Source organism: Calypte anna, chromosome 9, assembly GCF_003957555.1.
Source record: "Calypte anna isolate BGI_N300 chromosome 9, bCalAnn1_v1.p, whole genome shotgun sequence".
NCBI classification, from domain to species: domain Eukaryota; kingdom Metazoa; phylum Chordata; class Aves; order Apodiformes; family Trochilidae; genus Calypte; species Calypte anna.
The window spans coordinates 13733695-13755856 of NC_044255.1; the positions used below are offsets into that span (position 1 = coordinate 13733695).

At 44.6% G+C, this 22162-nt stretch overlaps 1 protein-coding gene across 3 annotated transcripts in view; it reads left to right on the top strand.

The window, feature by feature from the left end:
* The window catches only part of MB21D2 (Mab-21 domain containing 2), a 56093-nt gene extending 48870 nt beyond the window's left edge, over positions 1 to 7223 (top strand). For all 3 annotated transcript variants that reach the window (XM_008493314.2, XM_030456538.1, XM_030456539.1), the window contains exon 2: positions 3512 to 7223. In XM_008493314.2, coding sequence (XP_008491536.2) covers positions 3512 to 4776 — 1265 coding nt within the window. In that variant the 3' untranslated portion in view covers positions 4777 to 7223. The remainder of the gene's footprint in view (positions 1 to 3511) is intronic.
* The last annotated feature ends 14939 nt before the right edge of the window (positions 7224 to 22162 follow it).

A 22162-nucleotide genomic window follows, 5' to 3' on the forward strand; every position in this document is an offset into this window, starting at 1 on the left:
ACTTGGGATGAAAGCTTTGTTCCATACAAAGTTGGTTAATGGAATTCATCCCTTCATTTCAAATAGATTTATGACTAAGAGGAGCAGTTTGAACACATTGCAAACCCCATAAGCTGTAGTGAATCATGAATTTGGCCATCTCAACTATTTATAGAGCACTCTGTGCTTATTCTAAATATATTTTCCGCAAGGGGACCTAATCTCAACACACTGCTCCACAGTTTAAATTGGATCAGTAATGTTCCTATGATCCGTTTGCAAAAATTCCTTCTCTAGATCCATGGCAGAGCTACAGATGTTGCTGGTCCAGAGCTTGGAGGCGAAATTCTATGCCAGGTGGAGATTTAAACTCTTCAGCCAGCCAGGTAGAGAGACATTGATTACCTGATTATTTTTTTATATTCCTCCTCTGCTGGTACATCTAGAGTTCTGAAAGGGGAAAAAGAAGTTACTTATTGGCAGTATGCAGCCCCTTTCCCTTTCAAGAGTCTTCAGCCTTGCGAACTAAGCTTAATGGTTAGCACACAAAACATTTACTTTTTAGAGGAAGTGTGAAGAGTGTGTTGAGTGCAGAAACCATGGCCTATTGCAAGAGTGCTGAAAATTGCTGTTCCCATCTTCTTTCTCTGCTCTAGGGAAAAAAAGTGCCTCTTCTGTAGGAGTACTTACATGATAGTGTTTGGAGAAGAACAGAAGCTGTGCCTCTGACTCTATGGGCTGGTTCTTCCTGAAATGTTTTCCTTGCACTAGAAACAGAAGCCTCCTCTGATGGCTGCATTTTGTAACTCCTCTGGCAATAGAGCAAGCTGTATAGGCTTTCTCCAATATAGATATAGGATTAAAGTTTTGGTGCAAATGACGTGCTGCAGAACTTCAAAGGTCATTTTATGGCCTTGACATTTAAAAATATTGAGAAAAATGCATCCTTTATTGAATTCTATAGGTTTTAACAGTTTCTTATGTAGGATAGTTACATTTTGTCTGCCTCTCTAAGGAATATCTGTGGATCTGCATGGTGGATGCTGCAGTTCACAGTCCTGAGTAAAAAAATTGGGTCAATGTATAGGCAGGTGTGGGCCATCAGGACCCTACATGTCTTAAATACCTGTGCTGCCCCATAGTAAGAGTCCATACTGACCTGTATGCTTTGAAGAAACCAACTGATTCCTGTCCCTGTGGTGTGACTGAACCAGACTCTACTCCATGAGTCTTGGACTCAGCTTACAACTGGGCTGTGTGCACTGATTTACAGACAGGAATTGAACCCACATGTCAGTGATGTCTCCAGAAGTCTCATCAATTTAGGTACTTTAGAAATTAGGTAATTTAGAAATCCCCTTCTTCTGGGTTCAGCAAGGGAGTGACTGCTGCTTACTTGGCCTCAGGGATAGAGAAGCCTGTGCAAGACTTTGCCACTTCATTGATCAGGGTAACGTAGCTCACTGCGTATCTAAGCCTCAGAAAATATCTTTCAGGTTGACAGAAGCTTTTCTTGCCTCTTATCCTTTAAGGATGAATGGGGCAGCATGTGGCAAGATTGCAGAATGGGATTAGCTCAGGACTTAACAGGAAGGGTTTCTTAGCACTCCTACAAAGCCATTTCCTTCTCTTGCAGCTTCTGGAGCTGTATGAAATGGAAAGGGTTATGCCCTTGCCTGCCTGGCAAGCAAATCATCCCAGCTCAGCGTAGCACAGTGGACTGTATCCAGTGCTCTTAGAAGCAATAAAACAGGTAGAGCATATTTAACAAGGAATTTCACATGAAGAATTTCACAGCTATCCTGCCTATTGCCAGAAGACTCATTCCCCTTCACACACAGGCCTCTTTCTACAGTCTCCTTGGCTCTTCCAAGGAATCAATGTTAGCATAACTTTAGATTTTGCTCCAGCCAACATTTACCTGTGCGCATGCAGATAGTGTTTCCTTGCCCCTTTGCCAGAATGCAAGAAAGGACAGGTGAGTCTCTATGAAAGTGCTGCATTACCACCCAGGCTTGGTGACTGGGATGCTGCTGCTGCACTCTGCAAGGGAGACCCACTCAGTTCAGGCAGTAGCTGTGATCCCATGGAGATACAGTAACTCAGGAAAGGCTCGACAGTACATGGAGCTATGCCAGGATGGGTTCATCTACTCTGGCTGGTCATTTGTACCAGCATTTCAGTAAAGAAACTCTCCTGATGTATCTGTCTGTGGTTCCCTGTCTGACAGTGTGATTGGCAGCTCTCTGGCTCACCTCATCATGCCTCTGGCTAGTTGTTTCTACTGAGGTCTCTCTTAGACTGGCTTCCTCATAATAGGTCTCCATTTGAGCACTCTTGATGTAATCAAACTAAAGTGTCTTTTGAAAGGTAGAGTAAGTAACAGATGCCAACAAAAACTAGTACGTGTGTGCTTGTCAGAAATAATGATATATCCCTTTTGCAGTGCTTATAAAGAGATACAGCTTCTCCATTCAGAGTCACTGGCCTAGTTTCTCTGGGACCTGGGTGTATTGTCTGAGCTGAGGCTGGGAAGGAATCAAGAGCATTTATCCACAAGATGAACACCAGGAGTGAAGCCACCCAGATAGCTGAAGCAGACTGCAGAGCAGTGAAAGTGCAGAGCTCAATTTTAACCTTAATTTGGACACTGAATGAGGTGCTAATAGCTCAGCTACTGCATGGAGTCTCTTCTCAGTCTGCTGTTCGTGCTCTGTGAGCAGAGTTTACTGGGATATGTAGAATACATAGTGAAAAACTGGCTGTGCCCAGCTGGTGCAGGCAGGGCGAGGTGAAGGTGTCTGGTTTTGGTGATGAATATAAAAGTCTGTCTACATTTCTGTGCTCTGGGGAGGTGATCAGATATATTATAGCATGATACCATCATTACAGCTTGAAGAAGCAATTTTGGAGCTGGCCCTGTAATTGCCTAGTAATTTAACCAACCTTCATTTCTCTGTAAGAAGAGGACATGCTGCCTTTGTGTATGGTGCCTTGTTCATCAGTGAATGTAAAGCAAACTGTAAAATCAGACCTGCTTGAACTAACATTTGTAGCTACTCATTCACTCATGCACAAACCAGCCCCCTGATACCGGTCCAGCTTTTTTCTTATATCAGAGAGAAAACAAGAACAGTAGGTCAATTAATTATCTTTTCTTTTTGATGTGTTGGGAAAGCATTTGAATACTATGGAAATTAGGGACAATATGGTGAAAATCAGGTTTAGAGAGTGTTTAAATAGGTTAAATTTTAGTCTTGGAAGTAGGTTTGCTGTGTTCTACCAGAGGCTTCTATTTTTTTTCTGTTGCTTCCGGCATGCTGTTTAGGATGGACTTCACTGCAGAAAGGTCCTTGAGTCAGGTGGGACTAAAGGTTGGCTGAACACTGGACCTATTGTACGTGTGTTACATAAGCAGTGATGGATACCTCTGGTTGCTTTTTTTCCTGCTGGGCCTGGGATGGGTTTTAATCCTGGTTAAATCCCGCATCCCAGATCTGTTTGAAAGAACTCCTTTTTCTCTCTTTTTCAGGCATGGTTCAAAAACTTGACCAGAAGCTGCCTGTAGCCAATGAGTACCTGCTGCTTTCAGGTGGTGTGAGGGAAGGTGTGGTGGACATTGACCTTGATGAGCTGAATGTCTATGCACGAGGCACAGACTATGACATGGACTTCACCCTGCTTGTGCCTGCGCTGAAGCTGCATGACCGCAACCAACCAGTGACGCTGGACATGCGCCACTCGGCCTTATGCCACTCCTGGCTGAGCCTGCGTCTGTTTGATGAAGGAACAATTAGCAAGTGGAAGGACTGTTGCACAATTGTGGACCATATCAATGGAGCTACCAATTACTTCTTCTCTCCGACAAAGGTTGCAGACTGGTTCTATGACTCCATTAGCATTGTCCTCTCCGAGATCCAGAAGAAGCCCCAGCGAGGGATGCCAAAGGTAGAAAAGGTAGAAAAGAACGGGACAATCATTTCCATCATTTTGGGAGTGGGCAGCAGCCGCATGCTGTACGACATTGTCCCTGTAGTGTCTTTCAAAGGCTGGCCAGCTGTGGCCCAGAGCTGGCTGATGGAGAACCACTTCTGGGATGGGAAGATCACAGAGGAGGAAGTCATAAGTGGGTTTTATTTAGTGCCTGCATGTTCCTACAAGGGGAAGAAGGACAATGAATGGAGGTTGTCATTTGCCAGAAGTGAAGTGCAGCTGAAAAAATGCATCTCCAGCAGCCTCATGCAAGCCTATCAGGCCTGCAAAGCTATAATCATCAAATTGCTGTCCCGCCCCAAAGCCATCAGTCCCTATCACTTGCGGAGCATGATGCTGTGGGCTTGTGACAGGCTACCGGCCAACTACTTGGCCCAGGAGGATTACGCAGCCCATTTCCTCCTGGGTCTAATTGACGATCTCCAGCACTGCTTGGTCAACAAGATGTGCCCTAACTATTTCATCCCCCAGTGCAACATGCTGGAGCACCTCTCTGAAGAGACCGTCATGCTCCACGCGCGGAAGCTCTCCTCGGTCCGCTCGGACCCCGCCGAACACCTCCGGACTGCCATTGAACACGTCAAAGCAGCCAACCGGCTAACGCTGGAGCTCCAGCGCCGGGGCAGCACCACCAGCATCCCCTCTCCTCAGTCAGATGGAGGGGACACCAACCAGCCTGATGACCGACTAGCCAAAAAGTTGCAGCAGCTAGTGACTGAGAACCCTGGGAAATCCATCTCTGTCTTCATTAACCCAGATGATGTCACAAGGCCCCACTTCAGAATTGATGATAAATTTTTCTGAGCTTTCGTCAATGTTTCTTGGGATTGTTTTCTTTTGTTTCATTTTTTAAAAAAACTCTTACAGTGTGCAGGTTTTTTAATTTGGTTTTCCTTGGTGACTTAGTCTCTCTTTTTTTACATATCCAGCATGGATTGGATCCGTCGAGAACAATCTGAATAAACTGTAATTCCTGGTTCTGCAGGTTGGTGCAGATTTTGAAACAGTGTATTACAACTTCATATGCTGCTTTGATTTTTTTTTCACCAACCCAGTGAGTAGTTTCTAAAGGATAACATGCACCATGAACTCACATACCGCAGTGTAATGTAAAAATTTTTTTCAAGCTCCCATAATGTATGTACATTTTTGGGCCTGGAGAAGGGACGACTCACCTTGCGTTGCTTCAGAAATTCACTTCTGTTTCCATGAGCTTCCATCACCCTAAAGAAATGAGGAGAGACTCTGGGTTGGAAAGAACTACTGGTAATTTAACAAGGCCAAATCTACTGGGCTGAAGCTCAGTTCATCTGTTCTTCATACTTCTCACACTCTAGGAGAATGTTGACTTCAAAGATGATGATGCAGCTTTTTGAGGGAAAGAGTTGTTTCTGTTTTGATCTACTTTTTGAATGTAATTGTTCATATTTGGACCTTGTATAGTCCAGAGGGTTGTTTCTGCTGCTTTTCCATGTGGAATAAGGTTATGGAATGTTAGTTTTAGTGTGTGTAATTATTCAAAGCCTTATTTAAATTCTATTAAAGAACATACCATTATAAATGTTAATTGCACTAATGAAATCTCTGCCATTACCTCAGTCCCACTGTTTGTGTTTCTTTCATGAATTAGCATCTATTATTAGGTCTCAGTATTGCAGATTGCTTGAGGCCTCTTGGGTCTCATGGTTTCAGGTGATTTCTTGATTGTCGTTTGTAAAAGGCTCTTCCTTGTTAGCCTTGCTGTGTGTGAGAACTCAGATTTTTGCATTGGCATATTTCTTTGGATGCGTATCGTGTGTTGCAGTGCATATTGCATTAATATGTATTGCATGTTGTTGAAACAGGTTTACCATTAGATAAGGATGTAATGCTAAAGCAGTGGTATGTGCAAAGTGAATCATCCAGACTTCGAGCAAAGGAGCTACCTTGCTTCTGTAATGCATGTATTAGGCCTGATCCTTTATGGTAGTTACCATTCCCTTGACTCCTGTGGACTTTCTGACTTACCCTGGAACATATGAGACCCTGCTTAGGTCTCATGTTTGCAGAAGTTGTGTTTGTATGTAAACTTGTGGTGCAACAGTAGACTTGAAAAACACATACGCTTTCCTTTGTTGTGTAGGATAAGGTGTATGGTAACAAGGGTTAGTCTGAGCCAAAAATCAGTCCAAGAGTTCAAGGATAGAGTGGCTTTTTGTGGCTGGCTGGCCAGTGACTGATATTTAGGCCTTACATCAGCAATTTGGGCTTACTGGTTATCCCAGAGAAGCTGTTCTGATCCAAACTTGATGCATGTTTTAAAATCTGATTATTAGAGCAGGTAAAAGTGTTTTTTAAATATTTGACAGATAAATGAGGCTCATATCTAGTAAATTCTGACATAAAAATCGTGTATGAAAAAATGTGTCACTTTTTTAGCCCAGCCATTCTGGTAAAGATACCAGGCTGGTGGAGCAACACACCAGCAGCTTTGGAAACTGCATTACTTTATTAGATAGCAGAGAGGTTTTGATACCTGATCTAGTGCTCAAGTCATGTCTCAAAACAAAACTTTGGCTTCTCCATCTCTTGGGCATATTTGAAAATTTCTCCCTATTGCTGCAGCCAAGATGTTCACATTTACCTGAATTTACTGGTACACACTCACATGAGACTGAAGAAGCTGTCAGAAGTTGCTGGTGAGATGGACTGCATGAGGATCTTTATTTACAGCACAACTGACTGGTGATCATCAGCCCCGGTACAGCTGTGGTTATGGCCCAGAGAGGGACACGTGTTGACTTCCATGGAAGCAGAACCAGGTCCTACTAGTGTGGCTATTGCCAAAGATGAGTCTCTTGAAACCTGTGTAACCTGCCAGGGAAGGCAGGAGAACCACCTGGGAATCCTCTCCAGAAGTGCTTGGAAAATGCAGATTCATTGAAATGGTCTTTTGCCTAGTCTCTGGGACTTCTATCTGTGGGCAAGAGTCTGGGCTCCGAGATGAAGTTTCCCATCACCATGTGAGAAAGACCTCTCAACACAAAGCAGTGGTAGCCTGGCAGGCAGAGCACTTTCCCAGGAGTCCCAATATCTGTGCCAGTGCTCCTGAGTTATGCAAAAACACAGCTCTCAGCCTTCCTAATGCCAGTTCAGTGTCCCAATGACCAGCAGTTTGGCAAGCCCATGTCAGGCTGTGGTGTGTGCTCCTTTTTTTTTGTTGTTGTTGTTTTGTTTTGTTTTGTTTTAATTAAAAAACCTTTTGAAAAGTATCCATCTTGTTCTTCCTGCATTATGAGGAAAATGTGTGTGTGTATCTGTGGGAGGAGGGAGAAGAACCCTGGCTTTTTACTGGTCTAGAAAGCCATTTCCCAGGTAGGTCTGAAAGAATGCTATATCATCTGATGGGACTTCTGCCTTTCAGGGAGGCAGAATCCTAATCACCAGGAGGTTTGGAATCACAGTCTCATATTTGGCCCTTTCCACACACTGCCACTCAGCTTAATGTAGTGGTCTGCCAGCCCAGAGATTTGACGTGTGCTTTGTGTATCAGAGAACATCAAAGGCTCTATTTCCTCCCTCTCCTAGTGTTGCCTTTTGTTTTCGAGTATATGCTGGGGACAGACCTGCAAAATGCAGAGGACTCTGGGATTTCAAAGTAGTGAGTGGGTTTAGGTACCAACAACCTAATGTTCTTCACTCCTCCCTGCAAGTTTCAAGGGAACTGCAGTGCTTTTCCTGTTGGGGAGTTCTTGGATGTCCCTCATACAAGCACCCAATGCCATTGAGTTCAAGGCTTGGCCAGTCTGACAAACACTGGAGTAAGAGGGGATTTGCTTTAAACTAGCAGTGTTGTCATCGGTCCTACTGACATGAAGAGAAGACATGTGAGTCTTCTCATGAGCTAAGGTTAAGAAGGACATTTTGCTTTTGCTCATTAGTTCATTTCGCCCACGACCTTCCTGCTAACTTCTTCCTATTGGCAGGTGATGTTGCAAAAGAACTGGGACAATTACTGGGGTGCTGGCTGCATGGGTAAGAATGTAGAAGGTCTCATTTCTGTGTCTGCATATTACTGCCCCTGCAGTGCTAAGAGGAGTAGAGGCCCAGCCAAGAAGGCCTGGCCTCGAGGCAACAGAAAGGTGAGGAGGAAGAAAAAGTGCCTTTTGGAGGCTTCACTTCTCTTTCTCAGTGTGGGCATCCTGGTCCTACTATTGCACAAGCTTTTACCTTTGCTTTTTCCATAGGGATTGTGTCCAGTTACGCAATGGGAGGAGCAACTAATCTGACTGGTTCCAGTTGTCACTTCTGGGAGACACTGAAGAACATGTCACGTCTTCAAGGGGTCATCTGAGCTGCTGCAGAACTGACAGAAACACCAACCAGCTGCTCTCTGGGCTATGGTGGGGAGAGCAGAAAGGAACAACAAATACCCCAAGAGCTTTGTGAAAGCCTTCAGTCTCTGCTCCTTCAAGCATGTTATGTGAAGCCTCAGTCACTTCTGGCTGGCTGTGATAAATCAGTTTATCAGTTTTCCAGTACACTAGCCTGAAGAAGTGTTGGTGCTGTAACCAGAAAACTACAACTAAGCATCAGAGTCATTCTTTGCAGGAGATTCAGCAAAATGCTGGCAGGATTTTACCCATACACTGATCCTAATAGAAGCCAGTCCCCAAAAGCCATAGAAAGAGCTGTTTAAAATTATCTTTCTTTTCTTTTGTCCGTCACTGTGAGAAATAGCTCTGATTTTGACCTAAATTCTTGGATTTTTCCTTATTGTCTTGTTCTAGTGAAGAGCAACCTTGTTTTGGCAGCTATGGTAGTCCTAGGCTTTACTGTGCCCTTCTGTGAGTTCTGTGCCCTTCCACTTCTTGGTCCTCTTATGGAAAGTGATAGAAGACTCTGAAATACTGTTTTATCTGCTGCAGTTTGACAGGGCAGTGACAGAAACAGGCACTCTTGATGTGAGATGTGTCCTCAGCTCAACTTCTGCTGGCCTGTGTTGTGGGACATAAAAAATGATCTCCAAACTTTCCCTGGGGGCACTTTGCTCTAAAACATGTACAGGGTAGCTGGCTTCACACAAGATGTTGTCCTGGTGCTGAGCATCCACCAGTATCTAGTGGTTTCCTGGTTAAATTTTCTGGTAAATCTGAGGTTACAGGGAAAAATTACTGCTTAAAAGCCTTAGAAAGCCTGAGATTCCTGAAGTCCCATTACTCTGCTCTCCAGAGGCTGCCACTGGTTTCACTCAGCTGCAGTCCCTGATAACATTTCTGTAGAGAAGGTTTGCTTAGTTTTCTTGCTAATCTGCTTCCTGCATGAATGCAGATGGCAGTTGGGTAATGGGAAAGAAGTGTCCAGGAGGTTTTGTCTGGGGCTAGAGGGTCACAGGACAGGGCCTAAATCCCATTGAAGTCCATTGAGATTTTTAAATATGCTTGAAACTAAGCGCATGCATTTTCCTGGATGGAGCTCACTGTGATCAGAAGTAAGCAGCCCTCTGTCATATTTTATTAACCCATGCATAATGCAAGCAACCATGCATAATGCAAGTGAATGCAGCAGAGGGAAATGGGAAGATAGACTTTGCTAAGTATTATTTCTCACATCCCTTTTTTTTGTTTGTTTTTACAGGTGTGCATAATTGGTGCCTAGATTTGCTTAAAAACATCCATCTGGACCCTTTTGCAGGTTCAGCTCTGGATACATTTTGCCACTATTTTCTATGTTTGGAAGGTCACCGGGCAGCTGAGTGCAATAATGTTCAGCTTCTCCTGGCATTGCTCCCTGCTTACAAATACTCAGCATGCAAATAGCTTGTTCATCTTCAGCAAGTACATCTGCCTCCTGCCAGCCTTGCTTGGGGTGAGCTAATGGACTTTTAACGTTACACAGCTTGGAGAGCGACTGCCTCGAATAGCTCCTGATTAAGCTCTCCAGAAAGGCAAATAACTATCATGGGGCAAAGGCTAAACAATGCGAGGGGAGCAAAAAAGCACAGGTGTTAAAAGGTTGCTGGCCAGGGGATACTTGCTGACATGTTTTGTATTTAGGGAAATTCAGCATTATATTTAGCATGTTTTGGCTTTTGAGAGCTGTCTGTCAATCGGACCCCAATTTATTTTCTCTGAATGCTTTTAGAATTAGTGATAAAATAGCCCTTCTCCTCCCCCTTTGCCCATTTATAAACCATTATTTTAGGGTTGCTCTGAGGAACAATTGTGTTTTCATATTATCATTGTTCCTGGCTCAGCACTGGACTTCCAAGCTGAATGTAGGCTTTTGGGGGTTATTTTTATCTTACTGACCTTCTGTGGTAAAGGAACACATTTGTGTTCAGTCTCCGTACAGCCTCATTTGCTGAGCAGGGGGTCTGTATCAGGGACATCAGGCTGTCTTTAAACTGACTTGGCCCTGTCTCTCCCAGTCAGCCTCTGTGTGTTAGGAATGTCAACGTGAAAACGTGATTGAGGTCTTGTTAGGTGCAGAGGAGACACAATACATGAGTCTGAATTCAGGAGAGTTCAAAGTGAAAACTGAGCCCAAGCAGACACTTTCCTACCTGATTCTCAGCCTCCCTGACCACTTTGTTTAAGCTTTCTCTTGGGGAGGTGGACAGTAAAGAGAGTTTCTTTTGTCTGCTTCAGTGGGTACAAATCATACCTTTGGCTTTGGATGTCAAACACCTCGTTCATGAATGTCTCTGTCTCTTGGGCTCCCAATTGCTATATGTCCTATCATGACAGTGGTGAGGCAGGGAGATGGTTTTCTGACCTGTTCACAGAAAGCCTCCAGAAAAAGCATGAACCCATCTGTTAAAGGAAACTCCAGAGACTGACTGAATGGTCCCAAATCCCACCAGTCCATTGTGATGGAAGAACTGCTAAGACCACTAAGGCAAATGTTACCAGGTCAGTGCTGCAAAGCATTTTTCCCTCACTTGTTCTTTCCCCAAGGCACAGCTCCTGTCAGCTCAAACCCCACTGAAGGCAGAATGTGAAACCCAACTGACCGGGAGGCATGGGCAGAGGTAGTGCTCAACCATTTCTCTGTTGCACCCAGAATGCCCCACGCTCGTCTCCAAAGCAGCTTTAATAAAATCTCAGGGGTGTTCTGCTACGCAGTAATAAATTAAAATGAAATAAAATGCTGCTGAAAGGACCCGGGTAAATGCCTTTTCATGTTTTGTTATAATCACCTCAAGCAACCTCATTGCCTGTGTCATCCCCAGCTTACTCGTGGAGTGGCAGGCATCATGGTGACTATGCAAAAAAGGAGGAGAAATGCAAGTTCATGTGAGTTGGAGTAAATAATTCAGAGGTACTGGCTTGTCATTCTGATACCCCGTGGTCCCTAGGGCAACCAGGGCAAACTGGTCCAGCACGCACAGAAATCATGCTCTCCCAAGAAAAAACAAGCTATGGAGAAAACTCCAGCCTGTTAACTTTCTAGCCCAATGAGCTGATGGGAACTCAGCAGTGTGATGTGTGGAGGCTGAAGTGAGGGCAGCATAAGCAGCTCAGGCTGGTGGGCTCTTCAGCTGGTACTCTGCTATCTGCCCACAGGCACTGGCAGTTGCCTTGCTGTGCAACTGACTGAATATAGTCAGTGCTTGAGTTTGAAAAGTATTTCTGAGTAGGAGCTCAAGAAAAAAAAAAGGAAAGGAAAAAAAAAAAGGAAAGGATTTTTTTTTATGGTTTCTGGACAGGAGAGATGTGATCAAAACAAGCCAGCAGCCTGCTTTATGTATTCATAGCCTACCATGCTTTGTGGCTGAACACAATTTCTTCCTCTGAAATTACCAGGAAGAGGAGTAATCAACACATGCTGATGGGAGCTTATTTATGAATTATACTAAATCTTGGAACATAACAGATGTGGATGATCTTCGAGGCGGGGCTTCTGTCAGAGGACTTGGCCTGTCACATGGCCTGTTTCCTACCCAGAGAAGTTATATGTTAATGAATAAAAGAAATCAGAGCTGGGAAGAAAGCAAGTTCTCCACATGGGAAAACCAGGCAGGCTCCTAGCTGTAGCCTTTACACCCTTCATGCATCCATGGTGCTTTCCTCTTCTGCTTCTTACAGCGGGAGGAACACCATGGATTACCTGTTAGCTGCTCACCTTTTTTGTCAGGCATGAATAACTCTGGCTAATACAGCCCAAACACCTTCAAGAACTAAATGTATCTTTGTGCAAGGCTGAGGGGTTGTGAATTGCTGTGGTTTGTCACTAGAGGTGGGATTTATTTATTACAAATAACTGAGTTAGGCTATCTGTGTAACCACATCTGAAGCCTAAGGGCCCACCAAGATATCGGTGATCTCTGAGTTGTGCCCTTCATGCCTTGTGGTGCTTGCTGGCACAGACCTGGTCCCTCAACTGCTTGGTTGGTGTCATGATGCCATTGTCACATTAATTCATCCCAGGGGCTGGCTGGCTCCACCTGTAATCGTATGTACTACTCTAACCTGACTGCAAAGAAGACCTTCAACAGCACTAACAAGACCACACACAGCTCTTGTTTCTGGGAAGAGCTCTTTTAGAGACATCTCGGGTATCTCTCAGCTGCATGGCATTCACCAGTTTGGAAATATCCACTGTGCTTAGAAAGCTAAATGATGTCTTATGGCAGTACTACAGCCTCCCAGTTCTTACTGGAAATAACCCCCTGGTGCTGTCTGCCTGTGGCCTTGCCCTTTCACACCTCTGGGAAGATATAACACTGTTTTGAGGGTCAGGGTGATGGTGGGAAAGATATCTGCTGTTCTTGATTTTACACACAGTCCTTCAGCAAATGTCTGTATTTGCCAGCCCGAACTTAAAAAAAAAAAACCAAACCTCAAATGGAGGAGCATGAGGACAGAATAGCAATGCAAATTCATGAATGTGTTTGTAAATAATCTTTTGTATGCATAACTCACTTTTAGTACCTGATTTTCAGTCTAGTCACGGAGAAATTATGTTGATTTGCACTTCTGCAACCACTGAAATTCCTTTGCAGTCAGTTAGAGCCAGTAGTTTCTGTTAAATATGTATATTATTTCTCCAGGTTCATTTGAAGAGAGTGGTAATATATCATTGCTCCCAGTGGGAACACAGCTACATCCTAGCTCATGCCTGCTGAAATGCCTTAGAGCTGGGCTTGGGCAGTTGCAATCAATAGTGGGAAATGCCACAGCTAAAACCATTAAGTGCGGCTCCGATGTTTCTTATGCAAATATTGACACTCACCAGAGAGTACCCTGCTCAAATGAGCAAAGAAACTACATTGACTCCTCTGTCTGCTACATTATTCTAAATATTTCCTCTTGGGTTCTTGTTGTTTATATACCTTAAGAAAAACAAAGAAACAAATAAAACATTTGCTGAAACTGGAGAGGGCAGCACCAACCAAAATTAAGGGCGCAGTTTTGGACCAAGTGGTGCAAAGCATTTTGTGGCTTGCCCACACCCTTGAGGGCAGGTGAACTATCTCCAACCACATCAGGACACAGCTAGCTGGGTTCTTCCCCTTCAACTGCTCCATGCCTCCTGACTCCCATCCTGACACAGAATGAAGTAAGCACATGTGTCCCTGGCTGGCTCTTGGGCAAAACAAGTGTATGGGTGTTACATCTTTCTGCATAGCTCCTGGGCACCCAGGCCCCATCCAACACTGTCATTCACTGAGCAGCTGCTCAGACTGAAGCTGGACCCTACTGCCTGAGTAGCTGAGCACCTGCTGCTCACACCAGAATAACAGGAGCTGCCTGTCCCCAGGATTGCCAGCTGCAGGACCTGGAATTTGCTGATGCTGAAAGCCAATTAATTTACTCTCAGCACACAGCTGATGCATGGAGGGGGAACCATGTTTTGACAGGCAGGCCCTGAGGGTCTGGGATCACTTTCCTGCTCCATGTGCAAGCCAGAGTAATTGCAGTGGTGACTGAGCTTCAGAGCAGCACTGACCTCCTTTCCCCTCTGTAATGCATGGAAAAGGAGGAAAAAAGTTTTTTTTAAAGAAAAACAGTTTTCTTATTTCTTTCTGCACAGTAACCCTGCCATTTTTGGCACACCTGCCCACTTCTGTGCCTGGGAATTACCACATTTACATCTGGCCCCAGCACGGGTAATTAATTAACTGGCCCCAGGTGAGGGCAATGTGCATTAGCAGCCATTTGGCAGAGCAAGGTTATAAAGGAGGAAAGGGAGTTCGTCAGAAGGTTCTTCTGAGGGGTTTCTTCTTTGAGGGATGGGGACTGCAGTCAGAGGAAGGTCAGCGATGGACTGAGAGGTAAGCGAGCCCCAAATGTGGAAGTGGTATGAACGTGTGCATGAAGTAGGAAGCAGCTCTGCATCCTGGTCTGGTCATCAGAGGAGCTTTGGGCAGATCCTGTGCTCAGGAGGGCTTAGACCCCAAGCTGTGAAATAGTGGAAAAGGTGGGTCCTCCTTTCAGGGGATGGGTGCACTCATATTTCCCACCTCTCTGTTTCATTTCTTCATGTAGAAATAACAGCAATGCTGCAAGTAAGTTTGTGAGCTGAATAAGGTGGAAGGCCAGGGTTTGTGTGTGTGTCTAGAGACCCTGGGGCAACCCATGGACATTTGAAGCAGCAAATGTCCTTCTACCTGCTTGTTGCCTAGGAAAGGACCAAGAACAAGTTGTTAAGGACTTACAGATGTGCTATCTGGGGGAGTTTGGTTTGGGAAGAATTGAGCAGCACATATCTTTTTTATCATGATGGCAAGAAGCCTTGCAAGCATTTCTGAAACTGTTGGTTCCCTGAGTGGAAACACTGTCTCAGCCCAACAGCTCCTGTATACCTTCATCTGCAGGGAAACATGTGGTCAGATTGTAAAGAAAGGCCGTAGCTTGGCATGCAGTCAGCTTTGTTGACTACTATTGCTAGTAAGCTGGGCACCAGAAGGTGTTTATCAGGGGTTGTAAATGTAGGGAAAGTGAAATGTTTCCTTGGTGTTTGTAACAAGTTGATGGGAAGGGTACATGCTTTTTGCATTTTGAGTTGAAGGAGCATAAGCCAGATGTGTCTTGTAGTTCATGTGTTTTGTATCTGTCCTGTGGGTGCTCACCTAAATGCAAACTGGGTGCAGGTATTTTGGAAGAACTGGTTTTGTGTGGCTGGGGCTACAGCCCTGTTAACCTTGCAAGGTGCCTGCTGTGGAGTCAGGAGGCTGGGTGGGCAGCTGAGCTCTCTTGATCAGGCAAATTCAGTAACTTGGTGAGATCCTTACCTGAGGAGTGACTTCACTGGCTCAAGCAGTATGAGAGTCAGCTGCAGAGCACAGGTGTGCTTTTTTGATGCTAATGCATGAATGTCCCAGGCTATGTTCTCAAAGTCCTTTTTGCCTCCAAAAAGTTCCTGGTTTATTAAAAGTACAAACTGTGTATCAATATGCTCTACACTGTACCATCACCAGTGAGTGCTGAACAGGCTGATTTTGGCTTGTTGTGGCTTAAAGCTCATAAATCCTCACTGTGTAACACCAGCTTTTTTTTTTCTGTTTTCTGGGGGAAGGTGGTTTTGGTTGGAACTTTTTGTTGTGTGGCTTGTGTTTTGTTTTTTTTTTTTCCCCAGGCTATGTTTCTTGTTTTATAAAGGTAGAAATGCCCTTCTCCTGAGAATTAGTGTTGTTCAGCCCATGGTTTCTCTACCATTGTTATTACAGCTCTGCTATCCTATGAGTGCTGCCAAGAGGTGTGATTATACAATCCATCTCTGGTGACCATAGACATGGAGATGAGTGCAGTTGCTACCTGATATCTCAGTGAAGCCTTCATGTGAGATGCCTTGTAGGTTTGAGCTTCCATATGGGAATATAACTTGTTAAAAATGCAAACAGGATCCCAGAGAAGTAAATCCAACGAGTGCTGGAGAGGCTTGTTCTGTTGGTCCTGAAATCAGGATTTTAGAGAGTGTCTAAGCTGCATTTTCAGTGCTCTCTGCAAAGCTTGAGTGCCACATGAGTGGAAATGGAGAGAAGTCAGAAATCTCAACTGCAGAATTTTAGTGAGAGAAAATGAAAAGCCACCACCTTCTTTCTCCTGTACCCTCCCTCCTATGAGGCTCTAGCAGCTGCCTCTACACATTTTGGTGAATTTACCTTCCTTATGTGTGTCTCTCTTACCTACCAATTTCCATTACAGGTGGTAGAGGGGCAGTTTCTCTTTTCTGGATTCCAGCTTCTGGATGTATCTGAAAATCTAACGGGAAGGGTCTTTTTTTATCTGCTCTTGTTTGACCTGGTGTGTATAAATGCAGAGTGAACAGTCTCACCACAAATGTGCTCATATCTCAGTGTCTGACTCCAGCCAGCTGCTGTTCTTATTTCCTATCTCTGATGCTTAGTGAATGAGAGCTGTTGATTTCCATATGGACATGGGCTAAATCAGCAGTTATGCTTCAGATCTTGTGGATTTTCCTAGGTGCTGAAGGATTTGGTTATTCTGGGTAACAAGGCATCATCTCTGGTGGGAGATAAGACTGTTTCATGCAGCCATTTTTATTCTTGAAATTATAGTGTCCTCTTACCTTTGAGATTTTTAACAATGCAGAAAGATAGTATTGCATGACCTTGCTTTTGGCAGCAAGTATGAACCAATGGCAGCCAGAAATGCTTTCAACTGTTCTCAGCTCAACTTCTTTCTTCCCAGTGCTCTTCTCCCTCTTTGCCCTTGTAATTGGAGATAAGCTGGATCCACATAGTTATGCAGCATCAGAAATGTAATCTGGATATCTCTTCTGTGAATCTCATTTCTGATATGCCCTTCAAACAAGTCAGATGCCTACTGTCTATTTTCTCTACTGATAGATACATGGTTAAGGGACACCTGGAGGTGTCTGATGTTCTCACAAAAACAGCAAAAAAGCTGAAAAACAGCTTTGCTAAAGAACAGCTTTATCTCCTTCCCAAAAGGAGATCAAACTCCTCATGGGGGGGCAGGCAGGGGCCACTAGGGACTTTGATAAGGTGATGAAAGCCTCTAAGTGATTCATTTTTTAGCAGGACAGGAGTTCAGGCTGTGCAAGTCTAATACTCTCTCATGCTGCCTGGGAACAATGGAGAATTTGGTGAAAGATCATGTGCATGTTCTGTCTTTGTGTCTTATCCAGGCTATTTTGTTGCTGAATAAAGCCCTGCTTGCTGTGTAATGCAGTTGCTAACTGCATCAGATGCCCAAAAGCTGGACCTTCTTTTCAGAGCATCTCTGGACTTCTTTTCCAGAATGTCAAACTTGTAAAAACATGGAGAAGAAAGTCTCAGTTGTGGAGAAGTGAGAGTAGGGATGGGCTGCTATATTCAGGTGATAAGAGATTGTGGCAATTCTTTTGTTAGGATATTAAAGTCCAAAAAAAGATCTTGTTCCTGTAGAGGGTGTCCTCAGGACATCCCTCTTGGGATCTATGTTGATTAGGCAAGGCCAAGGCAAAAGAAATTGAAAGCTTGGAGGATGGTCAAGGGAGGTATCCAGACTAACCAGACAATGCCTTTGCTTGAGACTGATAAAGCTGCACCAGCCTGCTCCTGACAGATAAGTGAGATTTTGAGGCTCTATTGAAAAAAAAAATGTATATTCTAGAGCCTCTAAATATACAACGGGATGCTCAGATAAGTGATTGCTCTAAAATCCTGGTTGTGCTGCATCTAGGGCTCTCAGAACCACAGCAGTTACAGAAAGTATTGCTTTTGACTGACATTGTGTTCCTTAGCCTTCCCCTTTGCACAAGTCTCTTGAGTGTTTGAATCCTTTAAGTGATGGAAATGAGATGCAATGCTCTGGAATGCCCTGGCTGGGTACTCAGTGAAATCCTGTGTTGGGAGGCCCACTAATGCTGGGTTATCCAGATTAGACACTGCATCTGATTATCTTGCTGATAATCCTGCCTTCAGTCATTTAATCAAGATGAGGATTGTGAGGCCAGGATCCGGCAGATCACTCATCTGCACTATTTGGAACGCCTTGATTGTGGCAACATCAGTACTGTATTTAAATAAATCTACATGCAGTAGTAGTGCTGTGCTGCTGCTGGGGTGTCCTGTTATTTCTCACTACTCATAGGTGAGAACTCAGTTATAGAGTGGCCTGGGGTGACACAGATTCCTGCATTTGCTGTCACTGAATTCTCAAAGCATGTGAGGGGACTGATGTGTGATGCCACTTTAAGCAAATTGGGATGGAAAAAAGAACTGTCCGGTCCTGTAAGAAGAACAGAAGGTGTTAACCTGCCTGTCAGACACAGAGGCATGTCCCCTCAACTGCTGCTGTGGAAGGGCTGGGTGAAGTGATCCATGTCCTGATCCCATCTCTGGCAAAGGCTCTCCCACTGTGGAGTGGGCATGAAGCTGCTCAGTCGTGTTTGTAGAAGTGCCTAAAGGGGAGCTGTGTTCAAGTCATCTAACATGGTCCAAAAGGCAGTGATTTAGTCTGAATGACACCTGGAGCATCAATTTCTAAAAAAAAACTGGTACGAATGGATCCAGCTTCCCCAAACCTGACATGAATTAAGACCTGATTGTGTGACCCACCTAAACATGAGCACATAGGGATAACAGCTGTTAAAGGGAATATGAAAATGGCAACTTTCACTGTATTCTATGAGCCTGACTCTAGCATCCAAGCAGAGTCTTATTCAAGTATGATTGGTAACGTCTTAGAGACTGGGATGCACACAGGATCTATCCTAGGCTGGATGATGCTGGAAGCCCTTGGAGCAGCTTCCTGGTAGCTGGGTGGTATGGTTTAGGCTGGGCTCCATGCCTGTACGTGATCTATTGAAATGGCATTTGAGCCATGCTAACGTGCTTAGAGGTACAAAATATGTATCCTGTGCACACCTGCAACCTTGCAAGCACAAAGAAAATCAGCATAGAGTGTAAACACTAACGTGGGAAATACTGGTTCTGCATCTAATGCAAGGGATGGGGACGAACAGCCAGCTCGACATTGCTTGTTGCAGCCAGGAGAGGGCAGAGATTCACACACGCCTGGCCCCGGGTGGCTGCTGACACTTGATGTAGGCATTTTGTGATGACTGCCAAGGGTGGAGTGGTCAGAGCCGTGAGGGGAGTGTTTGCTCTGCTAGATCGTGGCTCTGGAGGGAGCAGACAGAGCGAATGCGCAGCCCCGCCTGGGGAAGGCGGCTCGGAGGGATGAGGAGCCGAGAGCAGGGAAGGGAGGGAGGAAGGAAAAGCTCAAGGGAGTGAAGCGGTTCTGCAGGAAGAAGAGGGATAGTAGGTGGCACTGGCAAGCCAGGGTCCCGGGCAGGGAGATGGGAGCTCTCCTCCGTGTGGCACGCGTGGCTCTTGTGGGTGTGCGGGTGCCAGAGTTGCAATATTTTGTGCGTGTGGGAGGGCTGCAGCCGGGGGATGGGGGAGATGGCTTAGCTGGAGCTCATTGGGACTGGTTGTTTTGGGAACGAGTCTGCACACACTGGCTCGGGGTGTTCCAGTTCAGTGACTCCTCCCTGATGCTGCCTCTGCGCGCTGGCGCCCTGAGCGCTGCGCTGAGGATGGAACTTTTTTGCTTAGATGTTCATGACTTGGGGAATTTTCAGAATCAAGCTGTAAGTCTTTCCAGCAAATGCTTTTATATTGGAGCTGTTTGCCAGTTGGTGCTTTCTTGGTGCTGGCAGGAAATCATCTTCCCACTAGAAAATAACCTGATTGCTTTTCCCACTTGCTGTTGCTATAGGCTTCTTTTTTGTTTGTTTGTGGTTTTGGTTCATTTTTTGGCTGCACATCCCATCACTTAGTATTTCTGCTGCTCTCAGCCTTGATGATGGATCCTTGATGTTCTATCTTGTTTCTTCACTATCTGTCCTTTGGATTGCTACAGCTGATCCTCTATCAATCTCAGCCTTTTGCCTTTTTACCCCACAGCAATGTGAAGCTAATGGTTCCTGGTTCTGCTTCACTCCAACTTCAGCTTCCTGAGCTACTGTTACTTGAAGTATCTCAAACTCAATTTCCATGCTAATTGTGCTAAACTTTTCCAGTTTTGTCACCTTGCTGACTTAATAGTTTTAATTCCCTAGCTTGCTTGCTGGCATGGGAATCTGTTATTGGCTTCCTGCCACCTTGAGTCAGTCCAAACCTTCCTCCTCTGCCTTCATTTCTTTTTCTAACCAAAATATCATAATCTTTTAAGTTTAAAAAGAAATGCAAGATGATGTGCTCTCCTTTCTTGTCCTTGTCTCCTGGATATGAGCAGCCACTTTCTCCTTTATTCAAGACTCCCTATATCTCTTCCTATCTATGTTGTTGTTATCTCCCTTCTGTCCACTTGCTCTCACAAACCAAACTTGCTCAAGTCCCCACATGTTTATCTAAATACAGACTGTGTCTGCATGCACCTTGACTTGCAAAGTGCCTTCATGAAAGTCAGCCCTTCTTTTTCCTGATGTCCTTATTCTTACCACCTGGGACATCCCTCCTCTGTTCTTACTTTCTCTCCCAAGACTGTTTTCCATAAAGTCCCTCAGGAGATAATGTTCTTCCCTTTGGCCTTTTCCAGCCTAAATTTGTGCAAGTGTCCCAAATCACTGTCCTTCGGCCCTTTCTCTCCTCCTTTGTCTTATTTGATTGATCTCATCCATGCAGTAAATTACTTTTGTGAACGCCTTCTCACCTCTTCTCAGTCTGAGAACAGGTCTATCCTGAAGATCTCTGTGCAGATCCAGCAATCTGCCCAGTGTAGAACAGCTCATTTCCCCTTGCTTCCAGTCCATTCCTGATTCCTGTATTTCCAGTGATGGACATTTCTATGAGGCCTGCAATGTGCATGTTGCTTGTCTTGAATATGCCACTGGATTATCAGGTCACACTATATGCATGGGTACCAGTGTGTGAGGTTCCCTCTCCCACATTACACAATCCTTCCATGGCATCTTTTCCATTACTGTGTTCCCCCCCCCCCCCAGATGGGAGTGATCTCCAGTCCTTCCTGTCTATCCAAAATGTTGCTTCCAAGGTGATCTTTTCCATAGCTCAGGAAAATGTTTCTTGGAGCTGATGTTTCTGCAAAGCCAACAACTAATGCAGCAAATGCCGTAAAACTGCCCAAGGAGTTTTTTTCTTCCCGCCATTTATTCTCGGTGCAGCTGCTATTCTGACAAGAGAGAAATGTACTTTTAGCACTGTTTGCTAAAGCTGCTGCTTGGTTCTGGTATTTTAGTATTGAAAAGTAACTGCTATGACTAAGAAACACAAATACCCTTTTGTCTCATCAGACAGCTGAGAAAATGTTTCTAGAAATGCAGAGAGAAAGCAAATTAGTAGAGACTGATTTTACGTGCAGTAGAAATTGAGATCCTGGGAAAGGACAATGAAGATTCCATTCTGACCCTGCTGAAGCACATGGAGATCAGTTTGTATCTACAATGGGTAGCAGTAGAACTGTGCTCCTTGACATATCCTCTCAGGTGTCTGTGATAACCATCTCTGGTTTGCACAGCAGATGTATGCAGCACTGTCACAGCTAAAAAGCTCTGCTATTCCAGGGCTTCTAGGCCAGAGCATGATATTCAAGGGCAAGGCTTGGAAGATGGTCAAAGAAACATGAGTCTTTCTGATGCCTGTATAGGTGCTAAGTTGAGCCTTTTCTGAACTTTACTCTTGAAAAGACCTTCAAAAACCCAGCCTGGACAGCTCTCCGTGATGGCAATACCGCACTTTTTTCTTAACATGTGTTGGACTCTATAAAATAGAGGAAGAATCTGCACAGGAGCATATGGCTCTTTCAAGTGTTATGCTTCCTGCAGTAAACTGACAGTAGGTTGCAAGTGTTGCCCATGATCTTAAAATCTATCTTCATTTTGGGCTGAAAGGTCTGCAACAAGACCACAGATGGAGAACTGCTGGGAAGTAAACAGGATTAAAGTGACTTGCTGTCTAAACTGAGTGTAATCCCAGATTCTGTGTGTTTTTTTTTTTTTTAATATATTTATATTTAAGTGTCATTGGGAAGATGCTACTGCAGTATTTAGAAAATATATGTTGCTATGTCTGCTCTACCTATGGCAAAAGGGAGGCATGTACTCACCAGGTAGAACTGAGCTATATCTAAGCATTTGTGGTTTGCAAGTCTTAGGTTTAAGGTACGTATTTTGGTTGTGCAGAACTCCCCTACACCTCTGGGCTATGCTGTGTCCACAGCTGACAAGTAGGGAACAAGCAAGAACTTCCAAATGGTGTTCAACCTTTCAT